This window comes from Hyperoodon ampullatus (genome assembly GCF_949752795.1).
Source record: "Hyperoodon ampullatus genome assembly, chromosome: 12".
In the NCBI taxonomy this organism is placed as follows: Eukaryota; Metazoa; Chordata; class Mammalia; order Artiodactyla; family Ziphiidae; genus Hyperoodon; species Hyperoodon ampullatus.
The window spans coordinates 11,613,003-11,629,606 of NC_136925.1; the positions used below are offsets into that span (position 1 = coordinate 11,613,003).

At 38.7% G+C, this 16,604-nt stretch overlaps 1 protein-coding gene across 1 annotated transcript in view; it reads right to left on the minus strand.

Annotated features, from left to right (window-relative positions):
- Positions 1-16,604, minus strand: part of COL19A1 (collagen type XIX alpha 1 chain) — a gene marked incomplete at both ends in the record, with an annotated part of 351,791 nt that overhangs the window by 207,853 nt on the left and 127,334 nt on the right. Inside the window, one exon of the mRNA XM_079716663.1 lies at positions 6,254-6,307. Within this exon, the coding sequence (XP_079572789.1) occupies positions 6,254-6,307 (54 nt within the window). The remainder of the gene's footprint in view (positions 1-6,253; positions 6,308-16,604) is intronic.

Genomic DNA, 16,604 nt, shown 5'->3' on the forward strand with positions numbered 1-16,604 from the left:
TAAAAAACAAGGTCCTACTGTATAGCACAGGGAACTATATTCAATATCCTGTGATAAACCATATGGAAAAGAATATATATAAAAAAAGATTGTGTGTATATATATATATATACATATAACTGAATCAATTTGTTATATAGCAATAATTATCACAACACTGTAAATCAACTATACTTCAACAAAAAAAGAAAAAAGTAATAGTTGTCTTGAAGAGTTGTTCTGAGACTCATATGTTGTAAAATTACTTAGCACAGCGTAGACACTTAATAAATGTTGCTTTTACTTTTCAAGCCCAGGTCTAAGGGATAGTTAATTGTTCTGTCCAGTTCTGTACTCAGTTTGATAGATATGTAACATCTGTGCTTTAACTCACATAGAATAAAATGCAATTGGGAAGTACTGCACTCATCGAGCTTCTATTTTTATTGGCCATTGACTTGGGACAATGGAGCTCATGTCCTCCTGTGATCTAGTACTATGTTGTTCAGGCCATGGCATCATAATAGGCTCTGAGAAGTAGATCAGTAATGCTTTCCTCAAGTGTAATTTTTCTCCTCGTGTGACATTAGTGTTGCTATCAATGGATATTGAGTACTGGGGAGAAAAAGACACAGCACTCATCACAAGTGAGTGAGAATAGAATGGAACAGACTCTGAATTTAATATTGAATAAGATGGCATCTATTATCAAGGTTCTTAATAAAATTTGTGTATATAAAGATGCTCAAAAGCACAGTAGTGGGCTCTGTATGTTATGAGAGACAGGCACTCTTATCTAAATGCTATTTACAAACTAGAAACAGACTCACAGACATAAAAAAACAAGTTACGGTTACCAAAGGGGAAGGGGGGAAGTGATAAATTAGAAGTTTGGGATTAAAATATACCACCACTAAATATTAACTAGATAGCCAACAAGGACCTATACTGTATAGCACAGGAAACTATACTCAATATCTTGTAATAACCTGTAATGGAAATGAATCTAGAAAAAAAATATATATGGCTCACTTTGCTGTACACCTAAAACTAACACAACATTGTAAATCAACTATATCTCAATAAAAATTTTTTAAATGCAAGCTGAAAGCTGAAGGACAGTATCACAACTAAAATTATAAAACCAGGTAGACCATGAATTAATTTTTATTGGATGACCTACTTACTGGTGGCATGTAGCATCTTTAAATATCATTTGATACAAGGTAATGTTATTTGTTAAAAGTTTTAACCTATCTATTCATTATTTTCCCCATCTTCCACCCACTGCATCTTGTTCCCTAGCAATGGCACCAGCTGTCGCCAGCCGATATTGCAGCTTTGTGATTCTAGTATTTTTGTATTCAGTATACAGATTGCATTGGTGTAGGGAGATTAAAGTGACCATTTTAGAAACATCAGATGCTGTAATTCTGATAAGAGTTGTTTGAAAGACAATAACAAAGATGCAAAGGAGAAGACTAAACTAAATAATTGAAATCTACTTTTCCAATATTACATAACCCCACAAAAAATAAAAAGATCTATCTACCTATATCTATATTAGAGAAAATGTGCTTTATTTAAGTTTCTAATAATAGCAAATGTTTATATAGCTCTTACTGTATGCAAGGCACTGACCTAAATGCTTTATGTATGATGACCCCTTTAATCATAAAAAAAAAAGACTATGAGTTAGTGCTATTAATATTATCATCCTATTGTGCAGATGAAGAAACAGGCACGGAGACAATAAATAATGTACTAATTAGTACGCCAGCTGGGCAGTGGTAGAGCTAGGATTTGAGCCCAGGTAGTCTGGCTTCAAACATCATGTTAACAACTTTCTAAGATTCCCCCTCACATCTGTTTTAAGGTGTCACTTTTGAATGCATCTCATAGTAAGTCACAGTCAAAATCACTTAATTATAAACTAGAATATGTGAAGCTGAGGTCTTATATTTTGAAGGCTAAATTCTAGTAACTCAAAGTTTTGACAATTTCAATGTATATTTGGTATGCATTATTTAAACTATAAGGGAAATATGAGCATGTATAGTCCAATACCTTTAGTCCAATACCCCAGTACCTTGAAGATCAATCAAAGTTTACACACACACACACACACACACACACACACGGATGCTTTTAGAAAGATATCAGAACATTTTTTTTTTTTTGGTCCTAATGACTAAGAGCTGCTACTGGTGATTAGTTGGTGAGCCTCAAGGACACTATGCATTCTGCTCTTGCAAGATAGTCCCACGTGGCAAAGAACCATCATGACCAAAATGCCAAGAGTGTCCCATTAAGAAAGCTGAACTGGCATACTTCCCTTTAAAGGAGGTTTACATTGTCTGAAGTGAGCTTGTCCACTTTGTGGGAAAGCTGGCACAGATGAAATTATTAAAAGATACATTTACATCAAGATATATTTAATATATAAGAATAAAGACTATAAAAAGGCTTTGAATCTGTTTCACAGGAATATTAAATTCTTCCAATTTTCTCTGACTTGGAAAGCAGCTGCCATGACCTGGCCCACTGAGGTTATTCACTCTGCATTCCAATAGAATGTTCCTGAAGTTAAAGTGCCCATCATGGCTTGACTTCAATGCAAACTGAGACAGCTATTACAATGCCCTTCATTCCCTAAGACTGTGTACCTGCTCTTATTGAAAGGGAGAGCAAACTGTCATAAATGCTGAATGATTTTGGTTCGTGGAGTCAGTTTATTTTACCATTGAAAAACAGACAATGAGAAATGCGGCATGACTTAGTGGGAAAATTAAGAGACTTTTCGGTCAAACACGGGATAAAGGCTGATTTTACCATTTTCTAAAAGAAAATTTCTTAATTTCATAAGCTCATATTCCTTGCCTCTAAAAATGGGGATGCTATCACCCCTTGCACCTTCTACCCCATAAAGTTGGGGTAAAGACTGAATTTCAAATTCTTCATGAAAACAGTTTTTTGGACTACGGCACAATATTAAAACCACCACTGATGGAATAAATAACAGAGCATGTGATTCTTTACCCCTAGTAAGAGTAGAGGGGTAAAAAGAGAACTTTCATTACCTTTTCTTATTTCTCCTTAGTCATGACCTCTGAATACCTTTGGCAAAATTAAGGGAAGGAATATTAATTAAGTAACCAAGTGAGAAAACTTAATGAGCTTTGTCACGCTTTATAATGTACCTAATGAGCTATATGAGACAGTTATGGTGCTAAAGGAATAACACACCCGTGGGTGGGGGGTGTGTGAAGGACTCTTCCCAGGCCCTTGTCAAAGAGGAAAGGTCACACTACCCACTAGGCTGGGGGATCTCTCAGCAAGACGGTCTTTAGATCTGGGCAAGTAGAAGGCACTCATATCTATGTGTGTACAAACTGATTAATTCTAAAAAGCCAAATCACCTTACTTTCAGACACCATAAGAAAAGTTTCCAAATCTCTAAGTTAATGTGACTATATTTCAGGCTCCAACCCCTCAAATCTTCCAGTTTTACTCAAGTGTTTGGATAAATCCTTTCTTTATTTCAATTCTAACACTATCTTAATGAACTTCTAAAAATTCTTGTTTCGGGAATTCCCTGGTGGTCCAGTGGTTGAGAATCCGTGCTTCCACTGCAGGGGCACGGGTTTGATCCCTGGTTGGGGAACTAGGGTTCCGCATGCCACGAGGCGCGGCCAATAAAATAAAATAAAATAAAATAAAATAAAATAAAAATCCCTGTTTTGCTCCTGTATCTTGGGGAGTGGCATACATGCAGCTTGGTTATCTTTTGCAACACTGTAGTTAATCTCTCTCAACACTCTTACATTTATCATGAGATAATATCCTTCCTGTAAATGAATGGTCAAAACCTTGGGCTATTTTTGAGTTTTCACTGCAATCAAGCACCAAGTTGCATGTATTTTACCTCTGCAATATCACTGTACACTCCCTTTCACCTCTGTTTGCCTAGTTTAGGTTCTAATCACTTATCTTTTAGACTATTATAATAATCTCTCAAGTTTTTTTTTTGTTTTTTGTTTTTGCGGTACTCGGGCCTCTCACTGTTGTGGCCTCTCCCGATGCGGAGCACAGGCTCTGGACGCGCAGGCTCAGCGGCCATGGCTCACGGGCCCAGCCGCTCCACGGCATGTGGGACCTTCCCGGACCGGGGCATGAACCCGTGTCCCCTGCATCAGCAGGCGGACTCTCAACCACTGTGCCACAAGGGAAGCCCAATTTCTCAAGTTTTAACATGAAAATTTAGCAACTAATTATTGAGAACTTACTGCAAACATCTACTAAGCACTAGCGACTCCAAGAAATGGTCTTTGCTCTCATAAAGAGTATGATAGAAAGAACCAAAGCACAGGCAAAGCCCTCAATTCTGTGCATTTTGTAGAACACGCTGTGAAAGGAGTCTTCCTTTAAACACAATGCGAACCACATCACCCCACGCCCCCAGCCGGAGGAGGAAAGGCGAACACGCTCACAGAGCACTGCCCACGCCTGGGCTCTGGCTGGGCTCCCATCGTGTTTTCCCTGCATTGTCTTACATGCAGCTGGCAGTCCAAACACCTGAATGAATGCTTCAGGTTTCATCATGTTTTTCAAGACTGTAATCCTAATTAATCTTAGTAATCTCTTTGTATTAAATGATAGGGCACTGCAGTGATGGGGACTTCAGGATCTATTCTAAGGCTATCACCCTACAGACTCTGAGAAGTGATTTTCTCAACTAGTGACAGAACTGGGACATACACGAGGCTCTGACTTCTCACTGTAGATCTCTTCCCACAACACCAGGATCTCCCGTGACAGGGTCGGGGGGTGGGGGGGAAATTAGTTGCTCTATTAAGTGTACGGGCCAATGGTCAGGACGTGCAGCATCCTGATGTGCTGTAAGGAGGCAGAGAAAACGCAAGACTCCCTTAGCTCCAACCATTGGTGCAGCTCCCAGTCTCTGGTGGAGAAAAATCCCTTCGAAGAAGACAGAGACAAGAAGGATGTCATATTAAAGATGTGAATGGGGCTTCTTAGGAAGTAGGAGAGTAAAGCTGTGGGGGGCTAGAGCCTCAAGCCAACGGTAGTTAGTAGAGCTAACTCCTGGGATGTTTCTCTCCCGCTCCCAGAATCCCTCTTACTTTGTCCACAGGCCCCAGGGACTACAATGGTCAGCCTCCCTTCCCACTGTGTGCAACCATCCACTGCAGACCAGATGGATTTCATAGCACCTCTAGGGCATTAGGGAACTGGATCTAGCTTCCTTATTCTTTTATCCAGACAGTAAGTAGTACGGTCCTTCAGAACCTTTCTGAAACACTTTTATGCAAATGAATAAGGGAAACTGTAAGAAAAAAAAAAGTTCATTGTGGATACCTGCCTTAGTGAAGTTAGTATATCTACAGTAAATGGTACATCTGATGTCCTGAAGGGGGAGTAATCTACACTTAGAGGAAAGCCCAGATTTGGTCAATCCTCTGAACTCCATCATAAGAACCCAAGTGAAGCTCCGGGGGGACAGCTGTCCTGGGCGGGGGTCGGGGGTTGGGTGCAGGGGAGGACTCAAGGATGTTCCCTGGGACAGGGACAGGAGCCCTGAGGTTGGGGAATAGGTGCAATGGAGAGGGAGCGACACAGATACACATGGTTCCCTCCCTTCTGCCCTTTCTTCTCATCACTGAGATCGACCTCTGCAGACCCCTCAGTAGATGGAGATTGGGGGTAAGATGAAAAGTAACTTGGGTAAGAACACAGGTCACAGCAGAATACAGGCAAGAAGAAAAAAGAAAGAGAAAGGAAGATAGAAGAAATGCAAGCCAGAAATAGCAAGGAAGAAAGGGCTGTGAAGGATGAGTACACATACGAGGCGTCTAAAGCCAGGGAACTACCTGGTCGTTACGAAACTAAAAATACTGGTGCTGCATGTGTCCTTCAGCCGTTTCCTAAGAAGGTCCTCATTAGTTTTCTTTAGCACCAGAAGCTGGCCGAGGACCACATAGCTCCCCCTACCCGGTCTGTTTCATGCTCTTTGGCCCTCTTTTGGGCAGGATTGTCACTGTCTCTGTAAAGTTTTTTAAATAAATAAAGTCAGTGGCCTTTAAAAAAAAATACTGTGGCTCCACTGAGCCACGTAAAAAACGACCTTGATTCTTGACTTCGCAATGACTGTGGCTAGTTCTTCCAAGCATAGTCAAGTCTCAATAGCATTAGATAGTTAGCATATTTCAGCGGCAAAATGTTAACACAATGTTAGAGAAAAGAAAGTTAGGCTTACATCTTGCCCATTAACTCCGGCCAAACCTGGATCTCCTTTTTCTCCTTGTGCACCCTAGAAAAAAACAATTTATACAATGAAAAATGTTACATCTGAAAACCTTTACTAAGAAAAAGCAAGGGAGTTGCTGTTGTTAGTCTATTTATAGCAACATGATTACTTTGCTAATCCCTTGAAAGAAACATTTATTAAAAAACAATTCTGAGTCCTAAAACCAAAGAGAAGTTTAAAGGTTCAAAAAAAGCTGCATAAAAATGATTAAAGAGTATAAATAGAACAAGGATTATTTATTTTTTTCTATAAGCAACAAAGAATTTCCTGGAGGGCAATTTGGCAATATATATCAAGGGTCTTAAATCTGCTCATGTCATTGGGCCCAGTGATTTTGCTTCTAAGAATGTATCCTAAGGAAATAATCAGAGATGAAAAGTTTTAGGCAGTAAGATGTAGAGTGCAATGCTATTTATAGTAGTAAAAAGAGAAACATACTAAATGTCCAGTAATAGGGAACTGGGTAGATAAATTATGGTATATAGATACAATGGAATAAGCTGCAACCATTAAAATCATGTTTATGAATTTTATTTTATACTATAGGAAAGCTCTCACAATATAAAAAAGTAAGATACAAGTATTTGATTACCAAATTTAGTGAATAAATGTTAATCAATATCTATTTTTATTACTGTAAAGTTACAAATGTTCAAAATGGCCACTAATACCATTGTTGATGACACATCTCATAGCTGCATATATTTTTGTCTGATTACTATCTGAAAGGTATATACTTTTATTGGTATACCCTGCATAGCTATAGTATAATTCAAAAAATTTAAAAAAAATGCTTGTCTACCTGAACATCCACCTACCTACCTGTGTATAAATCTACCTATGTGTCTTAGAAACGCTTGGAAGAAAACAAATCAGAAAAATAAAAATAAATAATCTATGCATGCTGTGACTATGGACGATTTTATTTCCTTCAGTATACTCTTCAGTGTTTTTCAATTTTTAAACAATAAACATGTATTATTTGTATAATTTGTAAAGTGTTTAAAAATAAAAGAATATATTATGTGTAGAAAAAACTCATTCAAGTTCCAAGTGGATCACACATCACTCTGTGTGTGTATAGTAGTAACAGTAGTAGTAGTAGTTATCTCTGCTTTGTGCCACTAGGGTGATTTTATTCCCTTCTTTATATATTCCTTTGCTCTTCATTTTTTTAAGGCAATAAACATTATTATTTTTATTTGCAAAAAAGAAAAGCAAGCACCTCCTGGGCCAAGATGGTGGAGTAGAAACCTGAGCTCACCTCCTCTCCTGGGTACAACAAATTTACAACTATTTGTAGAGCACCTACTAATGAAGACTAGCAGAAGGGATCTTCTACAACTAAAGATATAAAGAGGGAACCACAACAAGACAGATAGAAGGGGTGGAGACCCAGACCCATACCCCTGGGTAAGTGACCCACAAACAGGAGAATAATTACAATTGCAGAGATTCTCCCCAAGGAGCAAGGGGTCTGAGCTCCATGTTGGGCTCCCCAGCCTGGTGGGCCTGCACTGGGAAGATGAGCCCCAGAACCTTTGGCTTTGAAGGCCACTGGGGATCACGTTGGGGAGAGCCATGGGGGCTGTGGGAAATAGAGACTCCACTCTTAAAGGGTGCACACAAAATCTCACATGATCTGGGACCCAGGACAGAAGCAGTAACTTGAAAGGACCCTGGGTCAGACCCACATGCTGATCTTGAAGAGTCTCCCAGAGGAGAAGGAGGCAAGTGGAGCTCACCCTGGGGACACAGACACCGGCAGCAGCCATCTGGGGGAGCTCATTCCACCATGTTGACACTGGCACTGGGAAGCACAATTGTGGAATCCTCCTTCTAGCTTATTAGCCCCAGGACCCAGACCCACACTGGCTCAACAGCCTGTAGGTGCCAGTGCTGGGACGTCTCAGGACAAGCAACTAACTGGGTGGGGGCAAAGCTCACCAGCAAGCAGGCTGCCTTAAGACCCCCTGAGCCCACAGCTGCCCCTGGACACATCCCTGCCCACCAGAGGGCTGAAGATCCAGCTCCACACACCAGTGTGCAGGCACTAGACCTGGGACTCCCAGGGCCCTGCAGCCAGAGACCTGGGGCCTGGCCCCACCTACCAGCCAGCCTGCTCTAGCTTCAGGACCAGCCTCACCCACCAGTGGGGAGACACCAGTTACAGGACACCCTGGGATCCAACCCCACTCACCAGCAGGCCAACACCAGCTGTGAGACACCATGGGCCACTCAGCCAGCTGCCCCAGGATCTGACCCCACTCACCAGCAGGCTGAAACAAGCTTCAGAACACCCCAGACCCTAAAGCCAGCTGTGCCAGGAATTGGCCCACTCTGGGATGCCTGGGCTCTGCACCTAGAGACCCCAAACCTGGCTCTGCCTGCCAGTGGTCAAGACAAGGGTATGGGATTAAGAGATACAAACTACTATGGGTAAAATAGAAAAGCAACAAGAATATAGTGTACAGTACAGGGAAATATAGCTATTGTTTTGTAATAACTTTAAGGAGAATATAATCTGTAAAAACACTGAATCACTATGTTGTACACATGAATCTAATATAATATTGTAAATCAACTATACTTCAATTAACAAAAAGGAAAGCTGGGGTGGCAATAATTTTTCAGACAAAATAGACTTTAAAGCTGTAAACAAGAGACAAAGAAGGACATTACTTAATGATCAAGGGATCAATCAAAGAAGAAGATATAACAATTGTAAATATATATGAACTCAACATAGGAACACCTATATACATAAAACAAATATTAACAGACATAAAGGGAGAATTGTAACTAACACAATAATAGTAGGGGACATTAACACTCACTTACATCCATGGGCAGATCACCCAGACAGAAAATCAATGAGGAAACACTGGCCTTAAATGACACATTAGATCAGATGAACTAAACAGATATATACAGGACATTCCATTCACCAAAAAAAGGAATACACATTATTTTCAAGTGCACATAGAACATTCTCCAGGATAAATCACATTCTAGGCCACAAAACAAGTCTCAATAATTTTAAGAAGATTGAAATTATATCAAGCATCTTTTCTGACTACAATAGTCTGAGACTAGAAATTAACTACAAGAAAAAAATACAAAGAAAACACAAACACGTAGAAGTGAAACAATATGCTATTAAACAACCAATGAATCACTGAAGAAATCAAAGAAGAAATGAAAAGATACATGGTGACAAATGAAAATGAAAACACAATTATCCAAAAATCTATGGGATGCAGCAAAAGCAGTTCTAATGGGGAAGTTTATAGTGATACAAGCCTACCTCAAGAAATAAGAAAAAGCTTAAATAAACAAACTAACCTTATACCTAAAGGAACTGGGAAAAGAAAAATGACCAAAATCCAAAATTAGTAGGAAATAAATAATAAGATTAGAGGAGAAATAAAAGAAATAGAGACTAGAAAACAATAGAAAATATCAATGAAATAAGAGCTGGTTCTTTGAAAAGATAAACAAAATTGATAAACCTTTGGCCAGACTCATAAAAAAAAAAAAAAAGAGGGAGGGTCTAAATCAATAAAATCAGAAATGGAAAAGGAGAAGTTACAATCAACACCACAGAAATATAAAAAGGATCGTAAAAAATTACTATGAACAACTATATGCCAATAAAATGGAAAACCTAGAAGAAATGGACAAATTCCAAGAAATGTATAATCTCCCAAGACTGAACCTGGAAGAAATAGAAAATATGAACAGACCAATTACCGGTAATGAAATTGAATCAGTAACAAAACAAAACAAAACTCAAGTCCAGGACCAAATGTCTTCACAGGTGAATGCTACCAAGCATTTAGAGAAGAGTTAACATCTATCATTCTCAAACTATTCCAAAAACTTGTAGAGGAAGGAATGCTTCCAAGCTCATGCTATAAAGCTAGCATCACCAGATAAAGATATCACAAAAAAGAAAGAAAACTACAGGCAAGTATCACTGATGCAAAAATCCTCAACAAAATATTAGCAAACTGAATCCAACCATAGATCAAAAGGATCATACATCATGATCAAGTGAGATTTATCGCAGATGCAAGGATGGTTCAGTATTTGCAAATCAGTGTGACACACCATATTAACAAATTGAAGAATAGAAATCATATAATCATCTCAATAGATGCAGAAAAAGTTTTTCAAATTCAACATCCACTTATGACAAAAACTCTCCACAAAGTGGGAATAGAGGGAACATACCTCAACATAATGAAGGCCATATATAATAGGCCCACAGCTCAAATCATACTCAACAGTGAAAAGCTGAAAACATTTCCTCTAAGATAAGGAAAAAGCCAAGGATGTCTTCTATCACGACTTTTATTCAAGTAGTATCGGAAGTCCTACCCACAGCAATCAGACAGAAAAAGAAATAAAATTATCTGAATTGGAAAGGAAGAAGTAAAACTGTCACTGTTTGCACATGACCTGATACTATATGTAGAAAACCCTAAAGGCACCACCAAAAAACTACTAGATCTCATCAATGAATTCAGTAAAATTTCAGGATACAAAATTAATACACAGAAATCTGTTGCATTTCTATACACTAACAACAAACTATCAGAAAAAGAAATTAAGGAAACAATCTCATTTACAGTTGCATCAGAAAGACTAGAATACCTAGGAATAAATATAACTAAGGAGGTAAAAGACCTGTACTCTGAAAACTGTAAGACACTGATGAAAGAAATTGAAGATGACACAAAGAGATGGAAAGGTATACCATGTTCATGGATTGGTAAAGTTAATATTGTTAAAATGACCATACTACCCAAGACAATCTACAGATTCAATGCAATCCCTATCAAAATACCCAAGATATTTTTCACAGAACTAGAACACCTAACCCTCAAATTTATATGGAATTAGAAAAGACCCCATATTGCCAAAGAAAGCTTCCAAAAAAAAAAAAAAGCTACACATATCACATTCCCTGACTTCAGACTATACTACAAAGCTACAGTAATCAAAACAGCATGGCACAAAAACAGACACACAGATCAATGGAACAGGACAAAAAGCCCAGAAACAAACCCACCAACCAATAGTCAATTAATCTATGACAAAGGAGGCAGGAATATACAATGGAGAAAAGACAGTCTTTTCAATAAGTGATGCTGGGAAACCTGGACAGCTATTGTATATGTAAAAGAATAAAGTTAGAACATTTTCTCACACCGTTTAGAAAAATAAACTCAAAATGGATTAAAGACCTTAATGTAACTCTGGAAACCATAAAACTCCTAGAAGAAAACACAGGCAGATCACTGACATAAATAATAGCAATATCTGTATGGATCTGTCTCCTAAGGCAAAGGAAACAAAAGCAAGAGTAAACTAATTGGAACTAATTAAACTGAAAAACTTTTGCACAGCAACAAAAACAAAAAAAAAAACAACATAATGAATGGGAGAAAATATTTGCAGATGATATGACTGATAAGGAGCTAATATCCAAAATACATAAACAGTTCATATAACTCAATATCAAATAAAAAAACAACCCAATTAAAAAATGGACAGAAGACCTGAATGGACATTTTTCCAAAGAAGACATACAGATGGCTGACAGGCAATGAAAAGATGTTCATCTTTCAATGAAAAGATGTTAGAGAAATGTAAATCAAAACTACAATGAGATATCACCTCACATCTGTGAGAAGAGCTATCATCTGAAAGACCACAAATAATAAATATTGGCAAGGATGTGGAGAAAAGGGAGCCCTTGTACACTGTTGGTGGGAATGTAAATTGGTGCAGTCACTGTGAAAAACAGTGACTGTATGGAGGTTCCTCAAAAAACTAAAAATAGAACTACCATATGAGCCAGCAATTCCACTCCTGGGCATATGTCTAAAGAAAACAAGAACACTAATTTGAAAAGATGCATGCACCCCAATGTTCACAGCATTATTTGCAATAGCCCAGATATGGAAGCAACCTAAGTGTCCATGAACAGATGAACAGATATAGAAGATGTGGTGTACACACACACACACACACACACACACACACACACTAGAATACTACTCAGCCGTAGAAAAGAATGACATTTTGCCACTTGCAGCAATATGGAGAGGTCTGGAGGGCATTATACTTAGTTAAATAAGTCAGATGAAAGAAAAATACTCTATGTTATCACCTATATGTGGAATCTAAGAAAATAAAATGAATGAATATAACAAAACAGAACTAGAAAACAAACTAATGGTTATTAGTGGAGAGAGAGAGGAAGTAAGGGCACCACAGGGCTATGGGATTAAGAGGTACCAACTACTATGTATAGAACAAATTAACTACAAAGATATATTATACAGCACAGGGATATATAGCCATTATTTTGTAATAACTTTAAATGGAGTATAATCCATAAAAATATTGAATCACTATGCTGTACACCTGAAACTAACATAATACTATAAATCAATTATACTTCAATAAAAAAAAGAAAAAGAAAAGTACCTGATTTTAAGAGATAATATTTTAAATATTTTACAAGTAGAAATACACATGTACAGTCCCAATTAAGTGCCAGCAGCACAAACCACCCCAAAATGTGCCACTTTGGCATGCGGACTGCATTGAGCTAAAGGCAATTAAGCCCCATAAGACTCCGGAACAGCTTTTTTCCCTCTCCCTTAATGGCCTAAAAGAATTTAATAGGGGGCTTGGCCCAGGAACAGAACTATTACCAGAGATAACTTTGTATCTGAAGAACTGTCTACATGACAGGCAAACATCTGATCACCACACACATGCCCTTCTCGTCCTTCTGTGAGTTGTCTTCCTCCCCTTCCAAGCCTGGTCCATCCCACTCCTTAGGTCTGATGGCAGATAAGCCTCAACTGCCTGACTGCCTTTGGGCGTCATATTTTTATGGGGCTCTGGTACTAAAACTTTCTTTTTCTCCTGTTAGTCTATCATATGTCCATTTAATTATTAGACCAGTCAAAGAACCTAGAAGGGAAGAAGGGAAAAGTTTTCTATCCCTATGCAATCATCTAAGACTATGCATTATTACCATATTGAAAACACAGGAAATGAAGTAAAACTAATTTGATTACTTGCAATACAAGAAATACATATAATATATAGGACAAACAAAAGGCCACACAAACATATTCAGTGAAATACATTCAAGATATAATGAAACTGAAGATGTTAAACTGGAAATGGAGGGTAAGGAGATGCTGTAGAGCTGGGCTCTCCAGGCTCATAGCTGCTGGTCACACATGGCTATTTAATAAAGTTTAAAATTCAGTTTTTCAGTTTCCCTAGCCACATTTCAAGTGCTCAGTAGTGCCGACTATATTGGATTGTGCAGGATAGAATATTTACATCACCACAGAAAATTCCACTGGACTGTACTAATCCAGAGAGTGGCATATATGACAGAAAGCAAAATAGAACTTAGAGGTTGAGAAATACCCAGAAGAAAATATCTAGTAAGGGGATCCAAAACAACACAGTGTCTAGATATCGATATAAAATGTATTCTGCACAAGTTAACAGAATAAACTGAATGCTTTGACACAAGAAGACAAATATAATTCCATAGATATCATCATTGATTTTCAGAACGTAACTAAAAATGAATACAGTCTTTATTCAAAATTAATTGTTCTCATAGACAGAAAGCATAAGCAACTCTAAATATTAAAGAGAAATGTGCCTACAAGGAAACCTGCAACTTGTCAGTTATAAAAGTTAAATAATAATAACAATAATAATATAGAGAACAGAGCTGATAGTCTGATGGGGTTTATGCGGCATGGCAAGGGCACAAGAAATGTGGCAGATGGCTAAAGAAGAAACATGCCGCTTCAAATTGATCAGTGGCAAAAATTTGCAATCAATTTTAAAAAGTATTACTTTTAATATAAGAAGTAGGGGGGCTTCCCTGGTGGCGCAGTGGTTGAGAGTCCGCCTGCCGATGCAGGGGACACGGGTTCGTGTCCCGGTCCGGGAAGATCCCACATGCCGCGGAGCAGCTGGGCCCGTGAGCCATGGCCGCTGAGCCTGCGTGTCCAGAGCCTGTGCTCTGCAACGGGAGAGGCCACAATGGTGAGAGGCCCGCACACCGAAAAAAAAAAAAAAAGAAGAAGTAGGGGCCAGGGTGATCAAATAAGGTTCATTAAAAAAAAGTCATTTACTTTATTATTATCACTGTCACCAACCCTTCTATAATGTTTACTATGTGTCGGGCACTGTTTTAAGCATCCTGCAATTCTATGACAATCTGGGGTAAACATACGATTATTACCCTCATTTTACAGATAAGGGAACTGAAGACAGGGAGGTTAAGTAACTTGCCCAATGTCACACAACTTAAAAGGGGCAGGATCCTGATTCAACCCAGGCACTATGGCTCCACAATCTGCACTCTAAAACTATTAAGCTCATTTGTTTTTAAAACAGACTGGGGATAAGCAAAAATACAATGTAGAAGTCTGGTTTTCTGCAAAGCAGGAGGCAAAGTCTCTGACAATGCCCCTCAGGGTAAGAAACAAATATCGGCCAGGAACTATCGCTATTGATGAGCTTGTAACTGGCAGAGGACCTCCCAATCAATCTCTCTCTCTCTCTCTCTCTCTCCTCTCTCCTATCAAGATCTCTTACTCTTGGCATCATTGACAATTCTTCCTTGCGAGGGCTCTCCTGTACATTATAGGATGTTTAGCATCATCCTGGCCTCTATTCACTAAGGGCCAGTAGCCAGCCTCTCCTGCACGCTACCTACCTTCAGTCTTAACAAATAAAATATCTCCAGATATTAAAATATCTCCAGATATTGCCAAATTTCCCATAGAGGGCAAAATTGTCTTCAGCTGAGAACCACTGATATACATTATGAACATTTCATTTCATATTCATGACATGAAATGTTAGACTGAAAGAATATGCTATATAAACACCATGGACCTTATTAGGAGTAAGTGCAATCTTGCATTAAAGTGAATTCTGGGTGGGTTAGATAGCCCACTTGAAAGTAAAAATGTTAAAGGAGCAGAAGAAAATGTAAGTGAAACATAGCTTAGAACTCATGGTGAGTAAGGTGTCTCTAAGTATAGAAACAAAAAAAAAAAGAAATTCATAAAAAATAATACTTTTGACAAAATACTAATTATAAACTTGTAAGGCAAAAATATAAACTAAACTAAAGGGCAAGTGACAAAATGGGGAAAAAAGCATCATATGGTGGCTTAATGGTTAACATCATTAATACACAGAGTTTTTATCATTCGTAAGAAAAAGAATAATATACCAACTGGTAACTGAGCAAAGGACACATCAGGCAATTACCCACGAGGAATACAAAAGAAATGCTAGATGACAATTACTAATATTTTAACTGATATTAATTCATCAGGTTATATACTGGGGCTAGGTGAGCTCTAAAGCTTCGTTACTGTAAATTCTATCATTCTTTGAAAGCAGTGGGAGTTCTATATCCATACAGAAAAAAAAAAAGGTATTCAAGCACTGCATACTTAAATACCAAACAAAGTTGACAATAGTAACCAGCTGTTCTTTTTTTGTCCATTGAGAAAAAAATGATTGAAAACAAAACTACAGCATTGGGGCTTCCCTGGTGGCGCAGTGGTTGGGAGTCCGCCTGCCGATTCAGGGGACACAGGTTCGTGCCCCAGTCCAGGAGGATCCCACAGGCTGCGGAGCGGCTGGGCCCATGAGCCATTGGCTGCTGAGCCTGTGCTCCGCAACGGGAGAGGCCACAACAGTGAGAGGCCCGCGTACAGCAAAAAACAAAAACAAAAACAAAACAATAACCAAAAAAACTACAGCATTAATAAGCCAGAATTAAAGAAAATTTGACATCAGAAGTTGTTAGAGAGTAGTTGCATTTAGATTGTTTCTCAGTGTTTGGATAAATTCAAATGCAGAAGATTCAAAATCAAAACCAGGGCTTCCCTGGTGGTGCAGTGGTTGAGAGTCCGCCTGCCAATGCAGGAGACACGGGTTCGTGCCCCGGTCTGGGAGGGTCCCACATGCCACGGAACGGCTGGCCCCATGAGCCATGGCCGCTGGGCCTGCATGTCTGGAGCCTGTGCTCCGCAACGGGAGAGGCCACAACAGTGAGAGGCCTGCGTACCACAAAAAAAAAAAAAAAACACCAGTAGAACATATTTGGAGATTTCTTTGAAAATACAATTATTCTAGTCTGACAAAACTTAAATGCAATCCCAACCAAAGGAAAGAGGATACATGGAAATCAGATTACATTTAAGATTTTTCCCATACC